Below are 22,296 nucleotides of genomic sequence, written 5' to 3'. Positions count from 1 at the left end.
CAAATGCATATGAAACTCTTGTAATGAAATGCATGCAATTATGTATGTTTCCTTTCTGGATATAATACATTTTAGATACTTAAAGAAGTTTTGGAATAAATTTTAAAAATAAAATTAATTGATCAATTACATATGAATGTTGGTATTTCAAAGTTCAGTCAGCAGTGTTTTCATCCAAAAAGTCAAAGAAATGATGAAAACTCAAGGAAAATTGTGTGCCTGGTTAAGTGATCTTCAACTTTTACCAATCACAGATAGCTGCCTTTATGTGAGCAAAAATATGACTTACTCAACACCTAAAAATATTGTACTTTTTTTTTCTAATTATAAATGATACACAATTCAAAATGCTCAGAAATGCATATTTTTGTGTTTTATACACATTCACTATTGTCCATGATATTTTCTAAATGTATAATTTTTACTCAAGTTCCTACCATGAAATTTATCATAACTTTAATAAATCATGTTTATGATTCATTAATTTCCTATTTCCTTTTACTACAATAATTAGTTGAAATGTTATTAAGCTTGTAAGTTTGTGAAAGTGATCCTGTAATGTGGGAATTGTAAACTGAGTCAGTGGTCAAGATAGAATTTCATTAAAGGCATCTGGCAGGATACTCCTTTGCCTTCTACTGCTTCTATGGCCACGTAAATCTTCTATAGTAGCTAATGAGTTCGTCCCTTAGTAAGACCAAAAAGAACTACTTATCACATTATTAAAAAGTAGAAATAAGTAAAAAGCAGTATGCTTCCCATTATGACAAAACATGGCCTCCAGCTGCATAAATCCCAGATGTTGATCCAAATCAGCATGTAGAATTATTTTGTCAGTAGTTCATGGTATAAACAGAACTGGATTAATACTTTATCCAAAAAGAGTTTAGACAGATACAGAAAAGTTACAATCAGTGGTAAGAGGAACTGATAAAAGCAGCTTTACAAAATCACTTAGTGAAATATGATATCATGAAGGAAAATAAAAATGGATTCACTAAAATGAAACTATCCAGAACTAATCTGTTAAATTGTTTTTAGGACATGATACTTAATTGATGGAAAAGAAATGGACTTGTAGTTCACTAAAAAAAACATATTGATGAGGGTTGGATGAAGGAAAGCAAAAAAGTTATTATTAATGGGGTCCAGACAAACAAGATCATTTTTGTAATGGAATACTTTAAGGCATATGGCTTTTCTTACTTAAATTAATCATATTGATAGGGGGATAATCAGCAAGATTTGCAGATGACATTAAATTATTGGATATTTCTAAATGTATTGTGAATGCTGAGGTATAACACAATGACTTGGATTAGTTGCTTGGTCAGATATTTTGCAAATAATCTTTAATCATAGCAAGTGCAAGATAATGTATTGCATTATCATAATGTGGATCATGCATTTAATATTATTGGGGATGCATTCAATAAAAAGGATGGAGAAAACATTTTTGGCATAATGGTCAATAAACCAGTCAACTCATCAAGGCAGTAAGTACTCTGTTACTAATTATAAATATATTGATGGCTAAACAAACAACATAATTACCTCTCTATACAAATCACTACTTAGGCCTTACTTAGAATACCTTGTACAATTTTGGTTTCTTTATTCTGTGCTTAATATCTGTTGATTATTATAGGAGTGTACCTATTATGCCTGTTATTGCTTTTCCAAGGGACAAAATGACATACCTTGAAAGAGGCTTTTCAAAAAAGATATGATTTCTAAAACCTTCTTCAATAATATATATTATAAATAAATCAAATACAAAATTTTTGATATTATTTCAATTTTCCCAATTGGCTATGCATTTTGAATTCTAAGGAAGCATTTGTAAAAATATTAATAACATAATGAGCAGCAGCATACTTATACACTAAGAATGTAACGTCATCGGCTAACTATAGCCTTGGCTACAAAAAAGAAAGAAACTTATACTCCTACAGACAGATTTTGCCCAACTGTTACATAGCATCTCTTTATGATTTATCCTACCTTTGGATAAGTTGTACCATCGTCTGTTGACCAACATACAATGTTTCAAATCACTGTAGAGAGAAACCTGACAAAGAATATATTCAAGAACAATCTCTGGTAAATGTTCGACATTTATAGTAGTGTGATTAGTGTGATTCATGCTAGTTGCGGTATAGTCGAATATCGTAACTAAATAAGTTGTTCACAATTTTTTTAAACTGCACGTACTCCTAAGTTTCGGCAATATAGACTGTTTTCAAACTAAAAATATGCCAAAGTACAAAGAAGTATGTCATACAAAGCAAGACTACCGTTGCAGAAGTAGACTATACTGTAACCATTTTAAATTCACACTGTTCATCACTCTTCTTCTGAATTGGTCATCGATATTCAAATACAGATGTAACTGTGACTTGTACGTTATACTGTAATGTTGTGTAGGCCTTCCTAGATTTCTTTTTTCTTTGGTACTTCGTATACAGTGTTTTCCTCAGATTATTTACTTATATAATTTATATGATCTTATTTTTTTAACATAGACTAGTTACAGTTTCACTAAAGACAACAAACCATCTAAATTGTTCTTCGTATTATGTTAACGTCGGTCACAAACATCGAAACGCGTTCCTCATGTATCCATGCTACCAACTAACAACAGCACCCTCTCTCCCAGATTTGAACATATAACAAATAGTTATAGGTTACATTTTGTCTCTATGTACTCTCATGTAATATAGCTAGTTAATAATTTTGTTTAATACTTACTGTATTTTAGAGAAGATATCTTAAAATGTGTACAGACTTTTGAGATAGAAACATAAATAATTATTTTCATTTTTTTTCATAAAAACACCAAACAAATTTTCGAGTAAACTTAAATGTATTAGATGTTTACAGTGAGCGCAAAGAGTGTGTTGTTTGTGTGTTTTTCTTACAGCAAAGCCACATCGAGCTATCTGTTGTATCCATCAAGGGGAATCGAACCCCTAATTTTAGCGTTGTAACTCCATAGACTTATCGCTGTCCCAGAGGAGGACGAGCACAAATTAGCTTGGAGCTTAAAAGTCGAATGTCTGGTATGGGTAGATCACACACTTCAATCTCTTAAAGTTGATAATTTAATATTGTGTAGAAAATTCCGGAATTGAAAGCACCTGATAAATGCGTGCGTGTATGTGTGTGTGTACACAAGCACAATACGGTTTGTAAGGGACAAGCAATCGATTACTAAACAGTCACACTTCATTCTGGACCGTTACCTAATAATAATAACTTTCTGAATACAGTCCTATGAGATTTTCTTTTACTATTTGTGTTAATAACAGATTCCAGGTCCAGTAGGAGAAAGGAATTAAAACTGCACTTTGGAAATTATTGCCACGAATAATTAAAAGGTTAAAAAAATTTTACAAAACATCGAACATTAAATTACTTAATAATTTATATTACATCATTATTATAGATATGTGTATTATAAAGTTATGCAGTATGAGAGTGAATGTATTCATCATTAATACTGTAAAATGCAGCACTAACAGCACATCTCATCTGTATAACTCTTTCATTATAGAATGCCGAACCACAGCACGATTTGTTATAATGTTTTACTTTACATCGCTGACTTAACGTTACTTAAGTTAAGTTACTTCATGACCAAAGAATCAGGTTACTAGCTAGTGATACTTCTGTCATGGGATATAAATTTATTTTGATTGAATGAGAAATCAATTATCTTCTCGGACAGCCAAAGATCCATGAACATTAGCAGACCTTGCAGATCGAAGAGATTATTTGATCTCCCAAGTTATCACTGATGAACAAAGTGCATGAGCCTGTCATTCACATGGGATACCATAGTTTAGAGCCCAACAAAACCACCTGATAGTATAAGCGATCCAACGAGGCTTGTTCTTTCAGTTGTTTATCTGAGATTCATCAAAGCACAATGAAGAAGGCGCCAAAACCGTTGCATTTCATCTAGACTGAATCAAAAAACACTGTACTGTAGTGTTTATCAATTAGTTGTATGTACAGTAAACTAATGCATGCTTATGGTTAAAAAAAATATTATAGTGTGTTTTTGGAGTTTTACATGATAAATAATGTAATGTGTATAGTACAAATGGATGCTAAATTGTAAAAAAATAAAAGATATCGCGCTACTTTTCAAATACTTCATCACATGGGTTTGGTTGTAACAAAGCACAAAGCTACACGATGGACAATTTGTGCTCTGCCAACCACAGGTCTCGAAATCGCAATTTTTAGCGTTGTGAGTCCACAGAAATATCGCTGTGTCAGTGAGGACCAAAACATAAGTACTCTGGTTTGTGCATAGTACGGATGAAAGTTCGTGATGAAGGAAAGTATGACACTGTTATGTTGACCTTCTACAAGTAAGATACACTGTTGTGTGGAATGCATAAATTGATGCTCATGATGATAAAATTAATTGTATTGTTTATCAATTTTTCAGATGAAAAATGTTGCATTAACTTCTATCATCGTGGTCATCTAGTTGTACGCATTAATTTTATGTTTTGAAACATTGAAACAGTCCTGCTGTGCCAACTTTCTTAATAATCATTCATCAATAGACAGTTGTAAGTAACTTTCTGAAAAATGATACAACATTACAGTGTAGCCTTTCACTGTGAACAAAAATTTGTCCACTGCATAAACAAAGCAGAGTTTCCAATTTCTGGAAGTTTGAAACAATTCTACAACGCCTTTCCTCATCATTCACAAACGTCTTACTTTCCTCGAGTCAAGCAAGTATAACGTTCCGCTTAAAAATTATATATCATTTGGGAAATGCATGTTTACTATGCCTAAACCAGAAAGTTTACTCGGTCCTGTGCGGTTCCGCCTTAGGCAGGTTTTAGTGTCTGTAGTTCCATTGTACGCTATCTAGTGGTTCGAATCAAAGAGAATGAAGGGAATCATATGACTTTCAGTTTTTACCTGCACTTCAATAACATGTATAACGGAGGATTTTGCGACAAAAAGTTGAACATCAACCGAGTAGAGAACAAAGAAGTTTGTGAATAAAGAAGACGTTTGGAACTAAATCAAAATTATATCTCTTTATATCTTCCCATATGAATAAAATTGTAGGTATTGATTGTGCTATAACTTAAATAACATGAACAGTATAAATTAAACTAAGTCTCAGTTGAATAAGGTTCAAGCATTATATTTTTATAATAACCAAAATAATGGTTCACTATCATTTTCAATTTCGAGAGTTATGTAAAGGAACTTGTATCAAATTCAAGGTATTAAGATGGAACGATAGTACAATAAGTTAAAGAGTTATAAAAAAAATGAATAAACAAAATCTTATGATATGAGAAGCAGTTGAACCAGACTGAAGAACTATGTAGTACAATAACCCACTTTCAGAGCTGGGAGTAGTAAATACTTTGAGTTTGGTGCAAAAGTTATAAAGAAAATAGTAAAATTCAAGAAGAATATAAAACAAAGTAATTTGTGTGATGGAAATAAATATGTAAGTAAGTGAAATAAGGCTATGAATGAAAGGTATTAAAGTAAGACTCAACCTCAATAACTGTAAGAATAAGAAATTTAGTTTCAAGAGATACAAAATATAAGAAAGTAAAACAACTTTAACAGCAAAACAAGGCAAATAAAATTATACATGAATGAACAAAATTATATTTATTGTTTAATACTTTTAGATAAATTTAATCAGTTGCAAGAACTATAAGACAAAGAAATTGATTCAGATTCAAGAAATTAGGAAGTAACAATACTGAGTCAAGATCAGGAAATATAAGTAATAAAAAATATAAATCCCATAAAAATGAAAATACAGAAGGTTAATTGCATTCAAATCTATAATGACATAAAGTGAATCAGGTTTAATAATTATAAAAATTACAAGAATTAAATCTGTTTGATGTTGAGAAGTAAAATATAAAGATGTTTGGTGGTGTTCAAGATTTGGAAGAAGTCCGTACTGAATATAAACTCCGTGAGACACTAGAACTAAAAAAATTCTGAATTAGATCCAAGGTCTGTATGCAGGACAGAAACATCACAATATGTAGTATTCATTAAAAGTATAGAAACTGAGTTATTCTCGTTGCATAATATTATGCACAATACACTCTTCAAGTGTAAATGGGCTTATATCAGCCATATTTCTCTGAAAAAAAGAAACAAATTGATAATACATGCATAATTGAATATAACATAATAACATATAGATGGGAAGGGACTTACAGGCCACCCTGTATTTTCAGTACTCATTAGCAGTATGGAAATTCTAAGATGAAAAAAAGATAAAAAATCATCCACGTTTCTTGACTTTATATTGACTTTGAATCTAATTGAGTTTTAGTATATTGAACCATATGGAGTTTCTGTATTTTTTTTATAGTTAGTGAACTATATTTAGTTCCACTGCTTCTGATATTCCTTCAGCCTTGCTAATTCTTCTTTTCAGAGCTTTCAGGTATTATTCAGTTCTCCACTTGTTACATAATAACTTCTACCAGAAGAGCTGATAAAAGCTGTTAAAAATAAGTAATTTTAAATAGGAGCAGCAGAAAAACTTCAAAAAGCTTCTATGACCACTCTTGAACCTGTTCCAGTTTCCTTGTGCTTTATAAGTTATCTGTATAATAACGTTTCTACATTTCACATATCTTTTCAATTTGGTTTGATTTCTTCACTCTCTATAACTCTTATACTTTACTCTGTGTGATTATTTCTTACTGTTCTTGAATGTGATTCAGTTGTTTTTTTTCCTTATAAATTTTGAGACAAGTTTATTTTCTCTGTCATTATAGTCAACCATATTCAGTTTTTTTTAACCTTTTATAATACTAGAAACTTATTTAGTTTCATTGCTTCTTTAACCATCTGGAATCTGTTTCATTTTTATATCTCTTGCTTCTGATTTAATGTCTCCACTTCATAGTGTTCCAGAACTTGAATCTGTATTTCATGTTTTAGAGCTACTGATTATGTGTTATTGTGGATCTGTTTTCTGTACTCTTTATGTTTCTAAAACTTGTTTCTTTATCATTTCTTTTTATAACTGCCCTATCTGAATTATATTTTATTTCTTTACACTCACTCAATTGTTTTACTTACTATGTCTTTATGTCTTCATAAATTTGATTGAATGTTGTTAATTTTTAGGGTTTTGAAATGATCCACTTTCTTTATTCTTTATGCACTTGGACCTGATTGTTTTCTTTTGACTTTCCACCTCATTTATTTTGTTATTTCTTATACCTCTTGAATCTAATTCCATTCCATGATGTTTCATAGGTCTTTGGTACTGATTCAGTTTCTTTGCTTGTTATATTTTTTTAACATAACTCAGTTTTTTTACTCTCTATTCCTCTTGAAGCTCTATCATTGTCTTTTATTAACTTTGCATGTGAATCAGTTTCTTATAGATTTTGAACTAAATACATTTTTAATAATTTATATTGAACCAGATTAAATCTATTTTCTATAATTAATAAAACTTATTTAGTTTTATTACTTACCCATTTTCGGTAGCTCTTGTGCTGGATTCATTTATTTAATTGTTGTTGTTCTTGAGTTCCATTAAACTTCTATACTTTTTATCAGTTTTGAATGTATAATGTTTCTTTAACTCGTAAAACATGATACTAGCTCTGATTTTATATGTTTCTCTGTAACCCTGTTTGATGTTACTTTTTGCAGATGTTGAACTTTACTTTCTTTACTTCAAAAAGTTCCTGAACCTAATTAAAATTATTTTGTTCTTATATCTATTTAAGTGTTGCTCAGTAATCATTATTCTTTCTGCTCTTGAATGTGATTCACAAAAACAAAAAGTGTAACAGGTTTGTGAATTATCAGAAGTTCAGTAACTGAATTATGTACAAAAGTATCAAGAAATAGCAAAATGTTTGATGTTTTTGCTGAAAACTACACAAAGGCCATCTGCATGTAACTATTCCTAATTTTTAGCTGATAGACAAGAGGGAATGCATTTAGTCAACTACATTTATCATAAATGTTTAGCCTACTTTTATGTCTGATCAACTAAAAGATTTGATTGTCATTCTTATAACACATTTGTGGCTACAATGAGTGCATTTTTGGTTTAATTAACTATGAATCATCAGATTTACAGTCCAAAAAAGCCAACTACTATACTATATCTAGCCCACTATCAGACATGAAATATGAAATTATGAAAAACTAAATATCAGTAAATAATTACCAAAACAGAGACGTTAAAAAAATTCATTATTCATGACAAGGAATAAAACTGAATCAGCTTTGAATACTGTATTAAGTAAATGAACCAAATCAACTCCATAAGCTACAGAAAAGTAAACATATACAACAATCATAAAACAAAAATTTGAATGATGTTCAGCAGTTATAAAAAGTTAAATCTGAATCACATTTAAAACTATAGGAGTACAAGTAAGTAATAGAAAATAAATCACTTTCAAGATCCACCTGTATAAGAGAGCTAAGTCTGACAGCTTTAACTAATATAAGAGAGTTAAGTCTGACATCTTTAACTGCAATAAGAAGTTTAAAAAAGTAAAAATAAACTGAAATTCAAAAGCTAGTGAAAGTTACAACACTAATCAGGTTTTTAAGTTTTATAATACAAATAACAACAAAGATCAAGATCTAAGTTCACTGAATCATGTGAGTAAAGTTTAATTCTTACAACTCTTCAAATACATTAATTTTTTTTATTTGTTATAGCTATCAAATAAGAGCTGCCAGTTATCAAATCGAATCAGGTTCAAGAAACACAAGTTACAAAACTGTAATTAGACTCAAGAGTTATAAAAGTAAAGCAAATTATAAATTACCTAATTTTTAAAATAATTTTATAAGATTATTATACATTATATAACTCAAATGGTGTGGTAGTGTTTTATAGTGTTCCAAAGTGTTGTTATTTAATATTTATTTGGAATCAATCACAATATAAAACTAGATGTGCTTCCACGGGGGGCTTGGCATCGCCAGGTGGTTAAGACACTCGACTCATAATCTGAAGGTCGCGTATTCGAATCCCCGTCGCACCAAATATGCTCGCCCTTTCAGCCGTGGGGGCGTTATAATGTTACGGTCAGTCCCACTCTTCGTTGGTAAAAGAGTAGCCCAAGAGTAGGCGGTGGGTGGTGATGACTAGCTTCCTTCCCTCTAGTCTTACACTGCGAAATTAGGGACGATTAGCGTAGATAGCCCTCGTGTAGCTTTGCGCGAAATTAAAAACAAACCAAACTTCCACAGCCCCCCCCCCAGAAATGTGTTCTGTTTTAAGAGTGAATAAAACCAAAATTAAGAGTAACAAGTATATTTATTTGTATTTGAAATTCGTAAGTCATGCAGTGTTGTAGACTGCAAAGTGCGTAGTTCTTGTGATTTATGACATGCACACGTTTTAATGACGTCGCGATGATACAAATGGCAAAGTTAAGCTCCCGTATATGACGTCGTTTTAGTGTTTGCTGACAGACAGAAGATACACAACTGTGGTACAAGTGGTTAAAACAAGTGGCTTTCGGTTCCATTACGGGGAGTAAAACTTACTATAATTGCAATTTAATCAAGTGATCTAGTTCACACCATAACCGTTATTATTCACGAAAAGTTACAATGTATATATGTATCGTAGTTCTTGATGAAAAACTTACTTGAAGTGATAATGTATTCTCAAGACGGCTGGTATGGGTATTGAATCTTTAATTAAAATAAAATACAGAACGACGTTTTGACCTTCTTAGATCATATTCAGGTTAACAAAACTAGCAGTCTTGAGAATATATATAACGTATAGATCACTGCAGTGTGTGTTGTATTCCAGCCTTCCTTTTTAGCCCTGGTTTTGGAAGAAGCCCTCCTCAGTGCAAAATACAGCATATGTAGTATAGTTGAAATATCGTAACATTATTTTTACTTGTGGTTCTTAGATATACATTAAAAATCATTATAGTAATTATTAACAAATATTATTGTACGACGGTATATAGATACATTAGTACCATCTTCAACAACAGATTCCTTTTTATTTACTTTTATATCACCTGTTTTCGTATCTATTTATTGTTTTTGTTTTTTTGAATTTCGCACAAAGCTTGTTTGTTTGTTTTGGAATTTCGCACAAAGCTACTCGAGGGCTATCTGTGCTAGGCGTCCCTAATTTAGCAGTGTAAGACTAGAGGCAAGGCAGCTAGTCATCACTACCCACCGCCAACTCTTGGGCTACTCTTTTACCAACGAATAGTGGGATTGACCGTCACATTATACACACCCACGGCTGAAAGGGCGAACATGTTTGGCTCGACGGGGATGCGAACCCGCGACCCTCAGATTACGAGTCGCACGCCTTAACGCGCTTGGCCATGCCGGGCCTCGTATCTATTTATAACTTTAAAGGCACGCTTCCTTGTACACACTGAAAAAATTCATCCACGTGTACACTGGAGCGTGAGATATCACGCTCATCATCCAATATGTGAATGTAAATACTTGTTTATTAAGATAAATCGTTCAGCTTTTCGGATATTTATGGGATAAATTTTCTTTGACATATAAAAAACTGGATCGTAATTTTAATGATTTTTTGTTGTTGTTCGATATTAATGATAAGTATTTCAAGAACACAAGTATGTAGTGAATATTCCTAGAGGCAACGTATCTGGATTGTGAAATAATTTCTTCTAACTTTTGTATCCAAGAATATGCATAACTGTATGCACTTCAGTTATTAAAATTCCCCCTTTATTAAAGTATATTATATTTCATCCAAAAATACCATCTATTTTATTAATTATTTGTTCGTTATCGTCAAAAAATCAAAATTTCACATACAACTGATAAAAAGTTCTGTCTAAAAATAAACTGAAGGCGGATTTTATTTTGCACACGGTTCTTTTTCGTTGTATGGCGCTCCTCCTTACTCGACCAATAGAAATTTGTGCAAACGGAGCATATATTCACATCACTGCTGCTGGAAAATCATGTTTAGGTTCTGATATAATAGAACAAGTGTAACATAGTTATTGAGTTTTCTTCAGAAATGTTCAAATGGTACGAGCTATAAGAATATATTCTTATCGTGATCAGATCTTCCACGTTATTATTTAGTCAAGATTTCCAATTTTAAATTATATTTATAAATTTAAAGAAACCAAGCTTACATTCCATTTTTCTCTTTAAATTATAATTATTTAAACTTAAAAGGCCACACGTAACGTCTTCGATGGCTTTGGATTTCGTAGCAGGTTGTTTAGGAGGTAAGTTTCGATGATGTTTTATGATTCAAAAGGCAGTTTATTTTGTGCTGTTTGAACATTTGATAGTATTTCATATTGTATGAATTCTCATTATTCTATTTGCATAATTCAGCCTCAACATTACAGTCTGATAACATTTATTTTGAAAACTAATTATATTATCTACAACTGCTCGTTCAAATAGAAAGAAAAGGAGACGATGGTTTGGTTTCTTCCTCTCCTTTTCTTATTTTTAACAGGCAGTTGCAGTCTATTAGAAATTTAAAACCTGTTGTCCTATTCTATCTTCTTTCTACCGAAACGGCTTTAGTTTTCTGTTAATCGCTCATAATTTGATATATATTAATCCAGTGTACGTATTCGTAAAGCTAGAACCGTCCCCTTAACATCATTGTCATCAGTTTATTGTTAATGGTTAGTATTTGACAGATACTAGATTAGAATGAAAAGGCTGTTCTGAAATGCTGTTGCAATAATATAACTTTTTGTGTTTTTTATGAACATTTTTTCCATTGAATAACATTCTTTATTTACTACTGTCATAAATTGCTATTAAATTAGAACTTACATAAAACTTTTTTTGAAAACGGTAATATTTATTTAAATAATTTTCAATACCTTAATATACTACAGTAAATAATTAGGATAAAATTTTAAAATATTTTATTTTTGTATGGGTAAGATATATCGGCAGATTCAGCAAGACCTATACAGTGAGCACGTGATAGGTTTCAAACTAGAAACTTTTTGATGTCCAGTTCTCTTGCTCTCATATTTCTTAGTTCATAGTGACATTACTCCATATTTTGAGAACGCTAGACTAGAAAAAGTTATTGATAATTCCAGATTATTATACTTTTATTGGAATAAACAAAATATAGCCAAGTATGAGATAATGTTTTCATGTTGCCGATAGTTACTGTTTAAGAAATATTTTCCTTAAAACTTTTGGTCTAGGACATGTTTACCTAATGTTTCAGACCCTTATAGTGTTTTTCCAGGTTTCTATATTTTAATCGCCAGATTTTATTAGTCTTTGCTGAATTACCTAACAGTATCACATTGTTGAAAACAACTTGCGACTGATATATCCTTATTGCATCAAATCTGGAAGTTCGCCAACTATCCTAGCGAAAAGGGTATCACCCAAGCGGAGTATACGGTTACAAATCTTTCTACACTGCCGATTTTTTTCAGTCTCAACAGCAGAAAATAAACTTAATGTTACTATGCAGATTTTTATAATTTATTTTTGGCTTCCAGCTGTATCTAAGCAACTTTTCTTTAAAGCTGTTTGAATCATTTATTGCTATTTTGGTTCTATAATGACTTATTGTTATTATTGCGCATGTTTTTAAGTTCTTGCTTTGGGGAGGAACCAATAAACGATTTTATTTTTCTGGAACTCTGGAAGAGAATAAATACATTGTTTTGTTATATACTGTTAAGTTAACCTTTTCAAACATTTATTGGAAGTGTTTTTCTCTTCTAGGTTGTGCTGGAGTTCTAGTAGGCCATCCACTTGACACTGTCAAGGTAATTAAGACAGTTAACATATTTTAAAACAAACTTTTATAAGCACACCTAATGCATAAGTAGGTAATTTATGTTGCATGTTAAGTTTGATTTGCACCTACACTAAAAATCGTCTTTTAATTTTCTGTTTGGTTTAATTAACATTTATTTTGAAGGTAAGCTTCATTTTCTAATTTTTTTTCATACTTATATTATCACCAGGTTGTGCATAACTTCTGTTGACATATGTTATATAAATATCGTACTTCTTTCATTCAGGGCAGTTTGATGAAACCATAATTACATTTTCGCCTATTGAATATATATTATACGTATGAAATAACGGAAGATTAACTTTGATAATTAGTTATTAGTGATTCTCCTCCAATAACGTTACGACGAACTAGAAATATTTTACAAAAATTTGAATTGGAGGTTATACAATGTTGAAAACTAAGAGGGTGTTTTGTAGACATTGCAAACTGGCTAGAGATTAAGCCTGAATATCGTTTTACCGAAGAAGCAAGGGGGAAAACTGTTTGTAGTTAGTTTTTTAATAAATATGTTAATGAGTTTACTTGTAAGTAGGTGGTCATTGGATGTTGTGTGATGCTTAAAAAATATATCCGAGATAAATCAATATCTTGTGAAATTTCATATTTACACGAATATTTTTTTCTTCTGAGTGCAAAACGAATATCTATATGTACTCCGTCCGCTACGGTAATTCCAACCCCTGATTTTAGCGTTGTAAATGAGTAAATTACCTCTGATCTACGGGGGTATAGCAAGAATTGACTTATCTTGTTTGATGGAGTAGGTTTACATAAATGAAATTTTAGTGTGAGTTTTCTCATCTGTTTTAAATCTCAAAATGTAAACACATACACACCCTGTTTTCGTTCGTTCTTTACATCATAACTACGATACATTTAAAACCGTAATGGAACTATGAATGGTGGCCCGGCATGGCCAAGCGCGTAAGGCGCGCGACTCGTAGGGTCGAGGGTCGCGCCCGCGTCGCGCCAAACATGCTCGCCCTCCCAGCCGATAAGAAAACTCGCACTAAAATTTCATAATGTTACGGTCAATCCCACTTTTCGTTGGTAAAAGAGTAGCCCAAGAGTTGGCGGTGGGTGGTGATGACTAGCTGCCTTCCCTCTAGTCTTACACTGCTAAATTAGGGACGGCTAGCACAGATAGCCCTCGAGTTGCTTTGTGCGAAATTCTAAAACAAAAACTAAACTATGCATGGTACATATACTAACTATCCTTTAAAATGTTTATATTCAACTTCATTCTAACCAAATAAAGCTGAAGATCGAAGCGGGTAAAATAAAAAAAAAAAAATCTCGCAAATCGACTTTGCTTTAAAAAAAGCAACCAAAGTTATTAGCATTATATCATGTTACTTTTCCAAAACGAACTCCAGGGTCATGACATCCCCACTAATGCTGTTCTCAAATATCGGTGTTTATCAAAACTTTAACGAAAGTTTCTTTATTTAGAAATTGATACACCACATTCTCCTGGCGTTTAAGCAGTTCTCTGAGGTTAAAGTTCATGGACTTTTGCTGAGCTTGGCTTCTCAATTTTCATCTGAGACATTAAAATAAAGTTTATATTTAGATAAACTAGATTGCTGATAAATATGGAAATATTTTGTTGCGTGTCGTCTTATGTAATAAGACCTTTTCTTTTCTCCTTATAAATCCAAAGGATAGACTATCCACTCTTGGTTCAAGGACGTGCATATTTTAACATATTCGAATTACGATATTTGTGAATATTTTCGTCATCTCGTTTTATCACATCTGTATACAACTGTACTGATTAATTTGTTTAAAGATCTGTTAGCGTCAGTAAAATAGTTGTATAAATAATCGTAACGAACGAAAAACGTTTCGTAATCCTGTTTTATTAAGCAAGACGTATTTAAAATTGAATGATGACGTAGGAATGTGCGTAAGAAGAAATTATATAAATATTTACCAAGATTAATCCACTTTTTTAAATAATGTTTGTTTCTCTAAACTAATTCAATCAAAAACATATTATGAATATGCCGAAACTAGTTCATGTGCAATAGAGTTTTAATACGATGATTACTCTTTGGTTTAATTTTGTCAGTTTCATTTTCTGCAGATGGTCAAGGTTCTATAGTTAAATTTGAAAATGAAAAGAATCCAACAGAAAGTAGATTTTTTAATAAACAGTAAATATTTAACGTGAAAGTATATGTTTTCCGTAAATAATAATTGTTGTTTAACTTATTTCGTATGATCTAACGAATGTTATAAATTATGTTGTTTTCATTACAAGCACTTATATTAATCATTGGTTATTTATTGTTCCAGGTTCGTCTTCAAACACAAGATGCTAGTAAACCTCTCTACAGAGGAACTTTCCATTGTATTTCTTCTATAATTAAAAACGAATCGGTACGTTAAATCGCTGTATTGTTAGCATTTGATTAACATACTGTTAAAAAACTAAGTTTTTGGAAAATAAAGTATTTTAATCTGACTTTTTTTCCGTATTAACATTGGCTAATGTAATTCTTTTATGTTTTTATCCGGAGGACATAGTATTCCCGTTCTTGTGTATCCAATATTTTGAAATCCATTTTCCAAAATGAGACTTATCTACAATAAATAATTACACACGTAAATAGTATTGCTGTTGGTAATAGTAAAATATTGATTACGTGAAAAAATGTTTTTTAGGCCAATGTTTTGGGAGAATTCTTAATGCTTGTATTTTTTGTAATTTTTTTAACAATGTAGACTAACTATTTTTGTTTTTCTGATCCTATCTTTTTTAGGTGGGTGGCCTCTACAAGGGAATGTCTTCTCCAATGTGTAGCCTTGCCTTTATCAACGCTATCGTTTTTGGTGTACAAGGCAACATGCAACGGTCTCTTTCCGAACCTGATTCCATCACGAGTCATATGATTGCCGGAGCTGCGGCGGGGACCGTTCAAAGTATTATATGTAGTCCAATGGAGTTGGCTAAGACTAGAATGCAGCTACAGGGACAACGCGCAGTCAAAACACGATTCCTTCATTCCACTAAACTGTTATACTCGTACAGTAGTCCATTGGACTGCCTGGTAAAATCATTCCGTATGGAAGGCACTCGTGGTATTTTTAGAGGCCTTGGATGCACAGTTCTCAGGGATGCGCCAGGATTTGCGGCTTGCTTTGGAGCATACGAAGTTCTTGTCCGTTTCTTTTCGGACGCTGAAAACAACATTAACACCTGTGGATTGCTGCTGGCTGGCGGCTTGGCAGGTACCTTTTCTTGGGTGGTATCTTACCCGATGGACTTGGTGAAGTCAAGACTACAAGCTGACGGAATCTTTGGCCCACGCCAGTATAATGGCATTTTAGATTGCGCAGTGAAAGGCTACCAACAAGAGGGCTGGAGAGTCTTCACGCATGGGCTAAATTCCACTCTTCTTAGAGCGTTTCCTACCAACGCTGCCACGTTTTTCGTAGTTTCCTGGGTTATTAAGTTTTATGAAAATACCAATTTCGATTTCTCAGTAGATAAACATGTTCGTGCTTCACTGTGGGAAAATAAAATAAACCACATTGCCTGTGTCGACAATTACCTGTAATGGATATATAAACATTTTCTGGAACTTTCTCTTATCACAGTCTACCCAGGACGTCGAAGTTTCCAGCACTGCCACCCCTCTTTGATAAGCTTTAATTTGCAAATTAAGAAATCCTTAATTAATCAGTCAATCATCATACCTATTCCACTTAAACTTAACAATCAGGTATTTGCTTAATCCGAATAGTTTTAGGGTCAGCCAGTAACTTTATAAACCAAGAATGTTCACACGCGAGTAGTCCAGTAACACTATTTACTGAAAGTACAAAAATGTTGTTACAAAAATAAACACAAGTATAAGTAGGCTTTTTTTTTTTTCTGTTATGCGATTAGAAAAGTAGTAGAAAATAATCTACATAAGTCTCTGTATATATTTTAGGTAATTGGAATATTAGAAGTGCTAATAACATAGACCATTTTCAATCGTGTCTTTTTGAATTAATTCCTTTACCTGTTCAATATCCATTCAGTTTTTAATAAGTGAAATATACTTTTAAATAACCCTAGGAATAAAGCACTATATTTATAGAACAAAGAACAAAGCTTTATTAACTGTTTTCTTTCGTTCAAATATTATAATACATGGATTTCATCTTATTTATAAATTTAATGTAAACTTGTAGATAACAGTTTGGTAAATTCTTAATTTGCATTTGATGTCCTCAATGTTTCATTGCTGTATATTTTATTTTCTATTTGGTGCTAAAATGTTCCTTGTGAGCAAGCAGCCTATGTATATAACATTGAATTACGTTGCAGCCACGGTTATTACATTGACTTTGTTGGGTCCAATACTGTTTGAGACTGTTGTTTGCTTGTCGTGTAAATATTCTTAAAACCGTTGTGCACTACTATGTTTATATATCTATATGTACATATACACATGTATATATATATATATTTTATTACAAAATAAAAACTTATTTTCACTCAAGCTTTAAAGACTTTCATCGATTTCTTTCAGATTAAAATATCGAAACAGGAATTGTCTTTTCATAATATTTTATGGCTATAAAACGTTATAAGTTTTCAACAAAGAGTAAGAACAAATTTAAAAGTGTTAAACACCGAACACGAATTACATCGTGCAGAATAAAAACTCGTACTTTTAATGCATTTATTATCAGTATGGTTTTTAATATATTAATTATCAGTATGGTGTCTCTTATCTAATTTAACTTTTTTTTCTTCAATAGTAATATTCTTATAGCTGATAAAAGGGATTAAAAAACAACTTCACTGAATATTTTGTCAATCAGTTTTATTTAAAATAACATAAGCATCTGAACTAAAATGTGTGAAATGTTGTGCACCATCTGACTTTATTTTAGTTGAATACAACATAACGGCGATTAAAGCGTTAAAATATATGATTGTAACAAGTCATCCTTCAATTTTTACCGTTTCTTAACAATTGTCTTCCATTGTCTAAATATTAATTGCAAATACATGAGAAAAAGGGAATGGGCGAGCCGAGAAACCTTATATATATACTACGATTTAGGTCTAACCTGTTTAGTTTGGTGACAAAAAAGCTACTTTAGAAAGCGTTGAAATGACACGATCGTTAAGATATTCAGTTCGTACAGTATCAATGGTTTTAGAAAACCTAATTCGATTTTTACTTCGTACGTATTTCATTTCAACATAGGAAAAATTAAAGTTCACGAGAGCATTTAATTAAGCCAAGGCTATCTCGAGGGCTATCTGTGCTAGCCGTCCCTAATTTAGCAGTGTAAGACTAGAGGGAAGGCAGCTCGTCATCACCACCCACCGCCCACTCTTGGGCTACTCTTTTACCAACGAATAGTGGGATTGATCGTCAAGGCAAGAAACAACTAGACTGCATATGTATTAGAAATTATATGCCCTCTAGTGTTGTATGGGAAAAGCAGCAGTAATACAAAGTTACTTTCATTTTATGAAGTATTTCCACCTTGAATGCAAACAAGAAGATGATGGAATAAGTATAATGCTAATTTATTGTTTACATTAGTTGGTCATTCTAGCATACAGAATATTAATACTGCAGTAATATTTTATATTATACCACGATGTTTGTTTTTATACAATAGTGGCTCTTATTTAAACCACTATATATCACATTTCTATTTTTTAACTATCGTTTTATCATTTATCTTTATTTCATAACATATGTTTTAAAACTTTCTTTTCGAAAAATCCTTAAGAAACGTCTTTAATCGTAAATAATAACCAGACTTAAGTATTTGTTTTTTATTAATTTTGCACAAAGCTACTCGAGGGCTATCTGTGCTAGCCGTCCCTAATTTAGCAGTGTAAGACTAGAGGGAAGGCAGGTCGTCATCACCACCCACCGCCCACTCTTGGGCTACTCTTTTACCAACGAATAGTGGGATTGATCGTAACATTATAACGCCCCCACGGCTGAAAGGGCGAGCAAGTTTGGCGCGACGGGGATGCGAACCCGTGACCCTCAGATTACGAGTCGCACGCCTTAACGCGCTTGGCCATGCCGGGCCGCAGACTTAAGTAAAATGTTTGTTTGTTTGGAAATTTCGCACAAAGCTACTCGAGGGCTATCTGTGCTAGCCGTCCCTAATTTAGCAGTGTAAGAAGACTAGAGGGAAGACAGCTAGTCATAACCACCCACCGCCAACTCTTGGGCTACTCTTGTACCAACGAATAGTGGGATTGACCGTCACATTATACACCCCCACGGCTGGGAGGGCGAGCATGTTTAGCGCGACGCGGGCGCGAACCCGCGACCCTCGGATTACGAGTCGCACGCCTTACGCGCTAGGCCATGCCGGGCCTAAGTAAAATGAGTAAATATATCTTACAAATGCCCAGTGAAAAGAATAAATATGACACCAGGTATTTTCGTTTGCCCAAATAGATGTTTCCTATCCGATCTCCAAGTGCAATACTGTTATTCGAGCTCCCTGTTGATACAGCGGTAACTCTAGGGATTTACGACGCTAAAATCAGGGGTTCGATTACTCTCAGTGATTCTCACCTCCATCATTGGAAGTGTGTCGCATAGCTTCACCTACCATGATCAACATTTTTGATGCTATATGAAGTTGTGCAGTATACAAAATAAGTAAATGTTTGTGAAAAAGAACTCAAATATCTTGCTTATTTTTATTTCAGTGTAGCCATGTTATTGCCGATTATTTTTTGTTTTTTAAAATATTTCATGAGCACCATTGATTTATTTAAAAAAACATTGTTTGTTTTTTAATTTTGTGCAAAGCTACTCGAGGGCTATCTGCGCTAGCCGCCCTTAATTTAGGAGTGTAAGACTAGAGGGAAGGCAGCTAGTTATCACCAACCACCGCCAACTTTTAGGCTACTTTTTTACCAACGAATAGTGGGATTGACCGTGACATTATAAAGCCCCCCACAACTGAAAGGGTGAGCATGTTTAAAATAAGCAATAAAATAATAGTTCAATAATTTTAAATTCTGACAAGTGTATAGGCGACACGGCTAAATTTGATTAAATATAATAAATAAATACATTAATTAATCTTTTAAAGATAACTAAAAATATCGTGTTTTAAAATATTTATCTTTGTACCTTTGGAGGAATTTTATCGAAACTGCTTAACATTTTGCATATATTATTTCGTTTATACTAACAAAATATATTAAGAATATAATGAAGAAACGTGAACTAATAACATGCGTAGATACATTGAAATTTTCGGAAAGCTTGCGTTGAAAATATTTTGCATAAAACTCTTAGTAGTAGATTTCTTTCCTGAAAAATATCGTTAGATGCAGGACCACCAAGTTTAATTATATGTGCAGTATTGAAGCAACGAACGAAGCAGTAAAATGTCCTTGAAAATAAATATTCAGTCTCATTTTTCACCTCCTGTCACATATCCAAGGTTATGCTAATACCAAATAAAGCCGTTGATGTCCTCTATAAGGACTCTGTTAAGCATTTATTTCAAATAAGTATATTAGTGATATATGAGGTTAAAATTAACATATTATTCCAATTTAACTACAATAAGTATTTCGTGGTGTATGATTTGAACAAAAGTCCAGAAGTTTTAGTGTTTTCAGTGAAACTTAAAATATTTGTAGCATTCACTAAGAGGTGTACATTTTATGACTTCTACTGCTTATTATGCTACACATCTTTTGTCATGTGGTTTTATAAACGTGAGCGCAATAAGTTTTGTGTAACACTTCTAATATTTTGATAGATTCTGGGTCCATAGGTGAAAGTCATAGATTTGATTTCCTGTTTTCTCAGGCATATAAAGTGAGTTGACAGTTGTTCTTGAACAATGCAAATTGCATGTTTGTTTTAAAAGACTTACGCTGTAAATCATGTAATCTATTTGGATTTTCTTGTTTTCTATTATTATGAATACTTAATATTTCTATTTGAAAAAGAAGGATCAGCTCGAATGTCAACTGAGAACTATAATGTTAATATGGTCTTATCAGTAAAAATCTATTACTGACGAAAAGGAAAATAAATTCTTCTAAAGGAAGTGTGAAACTTGGATACTTTATAAATCAACCAAATATCCATATATATTAGTATGGGCTGCATCTATTGAAACATCCTTTTGTGGCAACGGTATTTTCACTAGATCGTCTTATACAAATGTATGAATGATCACTTGATTTTATGATGCTCAAAAATCCTTTTCACTTTATGAAATAATGGAACAGAACTATGGCTATAAAATAACATAATAATGTATAATTAATAGAAACAACATAAAATTTCATAATAAATTAATAAAAGAAAAAACAAAGAAATAAGATTTTTCTTCAGAGTAATTACTTGTAGTCAAAGGTGATCAAATGTTTTGTTCTTTCGTGTTAAGATTGGTAGGTTATATGTAAAAAGGAGGAACATCCCCATACCCTCTCTAATTTTTTAGTTTTCGCGCGAAAAGTTCGTTCAGATATCGGAATTATCTAGGCTTGATGATGTGAAGGACATTTTGTCTCAACAGTTTTTCAGCATCCTGTAGGAGAGGCTTCCTTCTAATTAATAAGGTCAGTGTAAAATAGTAATGTATCGCATATCACGTAACAGATACGTATCCATACTCAAAACACACACACACACAAAATGAATGACTTTCTAAAGTGAGATATTTCGAGATGTTTGACGAAATCTTTATAAAAGTGACCACTTTTACTGTAAATCGCTCACGTATGGAAAAATGTAAAATTGGATTTTTTTTTTTTAATTTCAGACAATATGATCTAATAGGACAAAATAATATTATTATATTTATGAACCGACGGCGAGTTTTGGAGGTGAAAGATGGTGCTTGCATAAAGCACTATGGATATTTTTAATCTTTTTATTTGTGTTTAAGAACAAATATAAACAACTGACTATCTGTGCTGCACCTACCACGAGTGTTGAAATCTGGGTTTTAGTGTTATAAGCTTTCATGTTTGTTGTTTTATCAAGGGAAAATGGGAAGGGGAATTGGTTAATGAAATAATGTACCGTGTAATTCAAATAAAATATAACGTGATTCTTATTTGAAGGAAAGCTAAGGTTAATAAATGGAAACTGCTCCACCTCTGAAACTATTCAAACAGCACAAAACCTTTAAAACGTTAGTACTAGAAAATGGGAATAACCGATTAATAATATTTTCAAATCAAAGACAACACACCATTGACTGTTCCAAAAACAAGGAAGACATGTAATTAGCATTATTTTCATAAACAACGCAATTGCAGTTCGTAACGCCATTAAATAACCAAAATAAGATAAAAACAATATAAAATACTGAGAGAACAAATAAACTGTGACAAAAACAATGCTATGCCCAAGAAAATGCAGCAGGATAAATACGCCATATGAAAAAACAAACAAACTTGTCTATGAGATCGTATGCAATTAGTGTGAAAA

At 32.3% G+C, this 22,296-nt stretch overlaps 2 protein-coding genes across 5 annotated transcripts in view; one reads left to right on the top strand and one right to left on the bottom strand.

Moving 5' to 3' along the window:
• Positions 1-2,658, bottom strand: part of LOC143230999 (F-box only protein 42-like) — a 37,359-nt gene extending 34,701 nt beyond the window's left edge. Inside the window, exon 1 of one of the 2 annotated variants that reach the window (XM_076465420.1) lies at positions 2,005-2,658. In XM_076465420.1, the coding sequence (XP_076321535.1) occupies positions 2,005-2,146 (142 nt within the window). In that variant the 5' untranslated portion in view covers positions 2,147-2,658. The remainder of the gene's footprint in view (positions 1-2,004) is intronic. The other variant, XM_076465421.1, reaches the window with a different exon arrangement.
• A 2,257-nt stretch (positions 2,659-4,915) lies between these two features.
• On the top strand, positions 4,916-17,337 carry LOC143230998 (mitochondrial basic amino acids transporter-like). Of its 3 annotated transcripts, none has more exons than XM_076465418.1 (4): positions 4,916-5,099; positions 12,760-12,803; positions 15,140-15,223; positions 15,607-17,337. In XM_076465418.1, exon 4 carries the CDS (start codon positions 15,628-15,630, stop codon positions 16,402-16,404), a length of 777 nt encoding a protein of 258 aa, XP_076321533.1. In that variant the 5' UTR covers positions 4,916-5,099; positions 12,760-12,803; positions 15,140-15,223; positions 15,607-15,627; the 3' UTR covers positions 16,405-17,337. The 3 variants fall into 3 exon arrangements, with proteins under 3 accessions (XP_076321533.1, XP_076321531.1, XP_076321532.1); XM_076465416.1 differs by lacking the exon at positions 4,916-5,099 and adding an exon at positions 10,934-11,267; XM_076465417.1 differs by lacking the exons at positions 4,916-5,099; positions 12,760-12,803 and adding an exon at positions 14,813-14,978.
• Positions 17,338-22,296: the final 4,959 nt, after the last annotated feature.

This window comes from Tachypleus tridentatus, chromosome 10 (assembly GCF_004210375.1).
Source record: "Tachypleus tridentatus isolate NWPU-2018 chromosome 10, ASM421037v1, whole genome shotgun sequence".
Lineage (NCBI taxonomy): Eukaryota > Metazoa > Arthropoda > Merostomata > Xiphosura > Limulidae > Tachypleus > Tachypleus tridentatus.
This window is presented reverse-complemented; position numbering and strand designations above follow the sequence as displayed.

What these genes read in the sequence shown, in the direction of transcription:
- LOC143230998 (XM_076465416.1), top strand. Translation starts at nt 11,234, where the DNA reads ATGGCTTTGGATTTCGTAGCAGGTTGTTTAGGAG. An exon ending in CGTAGCAGGTTGTTTAGGAG is followed by an intron (nt 11,268 to 12,759) that starts GTAAGTTTCGAT and finishes TTTCTCTTCTAG; the next exon opens with GTTGTGCTGGAGTTCTAGTA. An exon ending in CTATAATTAAAAACGAATCG is followed by an intron (nt 15,224 to 15,606) that starts GTACGTTAAATC and finishes TATCTTTTTTAG; the next exon opens with GTGGGTGGCCTCTACAAGGG.